General features: G+C 41.5%; 1 protein-coding gene across 1 annotated transcript; it reads right to left on the bottom strand.

Moving 5' to 3' along the window:
* Positions 1 to 2,834: 2,834 nt before the first annotated feature.
* On the bottom strand, positions 2,835 to 5,196 carry nppal (natriuretic peptide A-like). Its single transcript, XM_032520270.1, has 3 exons — positions 5,049 to 5,196; positions 4,440 to 4,756; positions 2,835 to 3,059 (listed from the first exon to the last, which is right to left on the bottom strand). The coding sequence occupies exons 1-2, from the start codon at positions 5,130 to 5,132 to the stop codon at positions 4,448 to 4,450; spliced, it is 393 nt and encodes a 130-aa protein (XP_032376161.1). The 5' UTR covers positions 5,133 to 5,196; the 3' UTR covers positions 2,835 to 3,059; positions 4,440 to 4,447.
* Between the last annotated feature and the right edge of the window lie 498 nt (positions 5,197 to 5,694).

Below are 5,694 nucleotides of genomic sequence, written 5' to 3'. Positions count from 1 at the left end.
TTCAACATACGCTTTAATAAATGTTTATGATATGTAACAGCTGGTGGGAGGAGTGATGCTGGAACTGTGCAGTGTGCGTGGATCTTGCCTAAACACGCTTTACACACACATTTTGTGTGGATTAAAGTTGGACATGCTCATCTGTGCAATATGTGGCTTTTTTTTACACAGTAGTGCACAGTCAATAAATGAGTCAATTACATGTTGGTTGTCACTGTGGAACCAGATCCTTCAGCTTCTGGCGCCTCTGGAACCTCTGGCGCCTCTGGAACCTCTGGAACCTCTAGAGCCTCTGGAGCTTCTGGCGCCTCTGGAACCTCTGGAGCCTCTGGAATCTCTGGAACCTCTAGAGCCTCTGGAGCTTCTGGTGCCTCAGGAACCTCTGGAGCCTCTGGAGCCTCTGGAACCTCTGGAACCTCTAGAGCCTCTGGAACCTCTGGAGCCTCTGGAGCCTCTGGAGTCTCTGGAACCTCTGGAGCCTCTGGAACCTCTGGAGCCTCTGGAGCCTCTGGAACCTCTGGAACCTCGAAGCCTCTGGAGCTTCTGGCGCCTCTGGAACCTCTGGAGCCTCTGGAGTCTCTGGAACCTCTGGAGCCTCTGAACCTCTGGAGCCTCTGGAACCTCTGGAACCTCTGGAACCTCTGGAACCTCTAGAGCCTCTGGAGCTTCTGGCGCCTCTGGAACCTCTGGAGCCTCTGGAGTCTCTGGAACCTCTGGAGCCTCTGGAACCTCTGGAGCCTCTGGAACCTCTGGAACCTCTGGAGCCTCATGGAGCTTCTGGAGCCTCTGGCGCCTCTGGAACCTCTGGAGCCTCTGGGCTCAGAGATGCATTGTTTGATGTATCACATTGGGAATTGAACCCAGATCTCCCTGGTCTCTGCACCATCACCAACCACATGATGTCACATATCTGCATTAGAAGTTTTTGTATTTTTGTAGGTCAACCGCTCTAATATCCAGACTGTGACCTTATTATTATATGACTAACATATGGCGTTCTGTCCTCAGATTTAGTAAGAACTGTTTTTATTTTTAAATGTTCTATGTAAGTTAATTAGATGTGTTCCATTACATGCAGGATACGCAGGAATAGTTTGCAGTGACCTTTATTTTGGAACGCATGACATGCCACGTGTTTTACATAGTAGAAGAAGAACTATGCCTCTTTATGTGTCTATGGATGAAACATGGTATCCGAGTTGTACTCTTTATTGATTTTTCCCACGACAGCATTGGCTGTAAGTTTAGTATTTATTTCTGTTGTTACCGGCATTATTCCTGTAGCTGTAAAATTAGTAAACCTTTCATTCATTCATCATTATTCATGTTGTTTGTCGCGTTTCTCTGCTAGCAATGCTATCTCAATGTTTTTCTAGCGTTATGTGTGTGAATGTACTTTACGCTATTCGCTTTACTCTGATGTTTATGCCAGCGCTATTGTTGTGAATGGTAGTTAATACATTGTACATGTGTTGTATAGTTAAAGATAGCTTAGTATGCTATAGCTATTTGTAGTAGAATAGACTAAGCTTCTGTTTTTTTCTTTCTGTTTAGTTTTTACTCGTCAGTTTGCCCTGCCTGAAGACAATAAAAGGAGCAATGCTGCTCGTCGTCCTGGCTCGTGAATTCGAGTTTGGCTTGCTGTTAAGCTGTGTCAACGTACTGGAAGTGCATAACACATAGGGAGAACAATACATATGGATTTTTTTCATGTTTCACCAGGTTTTTATCTTTTATCGGAAGGTTTTAGACTTTTTTAATTTCTATAATTTTACACTCCTCACATCCATTTTTTTAAATTATTATTATTGGTTCTTTGTGTCCAATCAATAGGGTGACCAAACGTCCTCTTTTGACCAGACATGTCCGCTTTTTACGCAGTCTCCGGGGCGTCCGTGTTGGGGGGCGGGGTATAAATTCATGAAAATGTCCAATTTTCACTGTTTTTCATGGGACCATTAGTATTAAGCGTGTTAAATTGACTGGCACTTGCACGCAATACCACGGTACTTTGTTGTGTGACGTAATTCCAGAGATATTATATTTTATTACATATTATGCTAGCACATTTGTTTCAGTGTCTAATAAAGGCGCTGGAGATCTCAAAGCTCACATGGACACTGAAAAACCTGGTCTTATTACAATGAAAAAGGTTTTAACAGATATGGATTTTGAAGCTGACACAGAATACTGTATGTCATATTTAGAACATAATTTCATAGTTATTTATTTGAAAAGAGCGCTACTTTTTTGTTTTTGTTTTTGTTTCAGGTTGTTACAGATTTGATTTTATTGCATAAGTTATTTTGAACCATTGAGGCATAATAAAGCATGTTTTAAGGAGAAGCTTGTCTGTATTTGGGTCTTGAGGCTGAGTGTCCTCGGTTTTTGGAAATCAAATTAGGTCACCGTACTAATCAAGAGATGTGTTGTGTGTCTCGTATCGTCATGGCTGCAGCAGGTTGCCTTTCATGAGTCCAGTATAACTTGTCATCTTGAAACTTGAAATCAGTCGCGTGCAGTCAATCACGTTACCCAACCAAAACATAAGCTGTCCATATGTGATTCAAAAATTACCTGCGTCACGTGTTCATTTTCAAACCATGGCGTCTTTTCCAACTCAATAAAGGTCAAATTCCACATGCAACTTCTGACATCAGATGGTAATGTAAAAATGAAATTATTATGAATGACTGACACATTGGTTTAATAAACGTGCACCCAGTATGACAATGTTCTCTGAAAATGAGCTTTCAAATGTGCCCAGAAAAGAATCACAGACTCAGCTATTATGCAAAATAATTATTTTACTACAATGAATATCTATAAGAAGGCAGCTCTACTTTATCCAACAGAAAAATAAAAATAAATAATAAATACATTTACAATAATTTATTTTTTAATAGTTTACATATGGGAACGGAAATCACAGCTCTGAATGAGGACCATGGACGGGAGAGACTTCAGTACCCGCCCTTTGACGTGTGACTGTGAGAGGAGCCCGGCGGTTGGTTAGGGTCACACTGATGTGCAGATGAGCACCCCCGAGTCGTCCGCGCCTGTCGACAGAACAAAAACACATTATTACACCAGATTCAAATATTTCTGCCATAACTGCAGCCGCTGCCCTGATGCCCTTGAGCAATGAGCCATTTCACCTGCAGCAGGGGCGAGTCTAGGATCAGAGCTTTAATGAGAATGTGACATGGATACAGTGCCTTGCAGAAGTGGTAATCCCCCCCCCCCACCACCACACCCCCTGCTAAATCAGTAATTTCACTGGATAACAATGAATGCATGCATTTATTATTACAACAGAGGATAAATGCAAAATAGGAAACATATTAAAAAAAAACTACTACTACCACTACTAGAATCATTTTAAATGATAATGACATGTAAAAAAAATGATCATGTTCTTAACTTGGTTACAGGATATTAAGCCTGTTTCTTGGAACCTGTAATTGTTTGCCCTCTGTCACTAACAGACAAGTTTGCAAACTAAAATTGTATAAAAAAAAAAAGTATTAAAAAATTAGTTAATTAATTTTCTTTTTATTAATTTATTTTTAAAAATTAGTAATTTTTTTTAGGGAGGCTGAGATAAAATTGAGGGGGGCTTGAGCCCCCCTAAAAAGGGTCTAAATGCCCCTGCTCCAGCAGCTCCAGTACAGATGCTCAGTGGCACCATTAACGATAAAGGGTTTTGATGCACTTTTATTTCAATGCAATTAATTACAATGAACTCTTTCTGAAATACATCACCAACTATTCATGTGAACAATTTTAAACAATTTTATGAATCTGCATTCTTCAGTTGGCCCTTTTGTTCATTAATCCCAATAGTTTTCCTTTGTTTTCTGCTTTGGGCATGTGAGTGAATATAATAGAAAGCCTTTTATTGTCACTCTACACATGTACAATGAGATTAAAAACTCCTTTTCCAGTGCCGACATGTATGTACGTAAAATAAAAATAACAACATGGAATAAAATAAAAAAAGGTTATTTAAAAAATATGGCTTTATATATAGTGCATTATGTTCCACCTGTTGTTCAATAACATTAGCATAATAAATGTACTGTATGTGTCTGTTTTCCTAGTTGTGTAAAGCCAACTTCTTTTATTATATTAGGCTATATAGTCATGTGCAATAACTGTAGTAGTTACTTGAAGATAAATTGATTTTTTTCTACACTATCACATACTGCATTTTGTTATTTTTTTATTCTACAAATAACCTAATCCCTTCCTGTAGGCTAGAGTGGAATAAGAAATTGTCATCTATTTATTATTGGCACATATTTGCCCACACCTAATTGACATTATTACTACCTTTGCTTCACCTTATGAAAAGAAAGTTATAGAAAACTCTATTTTCCGACTCGTATTCCCTCTGTTGCTGTTGAGGATTTCATATATCTTTCCCCAGTTCCTACCTTCAGCTTCAGCATCCCAGTCCGCTGAAGGACCCGATCCTCTCTAGCCGGACCCCGAAGCAGCTCCTCAGCCCGCCCTTCTTGTACCGGCTCCACGAGCGCTTGGAGGTCCTCATGAGGTCCTTGAAGAGACGCGTGGGGTCGTTTTGTTTAGCAGCCAGTGCCGAGTTGTCGGGGTCGGAGGAGTCCCACGGGTGCTGCTCTGGAGCTCCGAACACCGACTTGTCTGCGCGTGCATCCTTCCCCCCCACCTCCATCTCCTCAGAGGAGTAATATGGCGCGGCGTTGATCTCCTCTTCTAGAAGCTGCTTTAAACTCTGTGTGTGTGTGGGGGGGGGGAGCACACAAACCTTAGGATATTTAAGACTTAAAACATTTTCCTCATAATATTATATTTCCCTGAAACATAGTGTAGTCGTGGTAGTTATACCGCTGCAGTGCAAATACACAATAATAATGAACTCATCTTTTTTTGGCTACTTCACAAATCTATAAATATTAAAAGATATTTGATGTAGGCTACAGTAACTTTATTGTTAGATGGACTAATTGTTGGCCTATGGCCTCTCCATGTCACGTTGTTCCCCCTCAGTCAGAAGGTGAACTTACCTGTAGATCCGAAACGGATTTGGCTCCTACGAAATGAAGCAGTAAAAGCAGAGATAAACAGAAAACGGAGATATTTGGGTTCATTTTCTTGTAATTTTCTTTTTTTTTCTGTAAGGACAAGCTGACGCGCGACACAGTCCTCCTTGCTCTTCTGTCTTGCGCAATGGCCAGGTGGCTCCTTTATAGGCCTACCGATGTTCCATCACGATGCCTTGGGGGGGGGGGAATTAACGAGGTGTGACTAATGCCCCCACACGTGGGAGTAAAGGCTGACTTGGCTGTTGGAACTGGGGGGGCTGGTGTTTACAGGTTCAAACTGCTCTGAAGCTCTGAAGCACAGGCGACATGCCTGGAGACCCGAGGATAAGGTCTTGGGTCGCTCAGATCCGGAATCAGGACCCACACCTCAAACCAAAAAAAGTCAGACTGAAACTACACATGGACCTTTTCAAAATAAGGTGGTGGACTGGTAGATGGAGAGGTGCCAGTTCACCTCCTGGGCACTGCTAAATTGCTCTTGAGCAAGGCACCGAACACCCAACTCCTTGGACTGCCTTTCCATGGGTAGCCCCCCCACTCTGACCTCTCCCCATTAGTGCTTGTATAGGCATCTGTGTTTAATAACAACAGAGTGTAAATTGTAATT

Source organism: Etheostoma spectabile, chromosome 7 (genome assembly GCF_008692095.1).
Source record: "Etheostoma spectabile isolate EspeVRDwgs_2016 chromosome 7, UIUC_Espe_1.0, whole genome shotgun sequence".
In the NCBI taxonomy this organism is placed as follows: Eukaryota; Metazoa; Chordata; class Actinopteri; order Perciformes; family Percidae; genus Etheostoma; species Etheostoma spectabile.
The sequence above is the reverse complement of the archived record's forward strand: the minus strand, read 5'-3'. Positions and strand labels throughout refer to the sequence as shown.

Bases quoted from the DNA above. Each gene is read 5' to 3' on its own strand.
- nppal (XM_032520270.1), bottom strand. From the start codon at position 5,132: ATGAACCCAAATATCTCCGTTTTCTGTTTATCTCTGCTTTTACTGCTT. The intron at 4,757-5,048 runs GTAAGTTCACCT...ACACACACACAG, and splicing joins AATCCGTTTCGGATCTACAG to AGTTTAAAGCAGCTTCTAGA.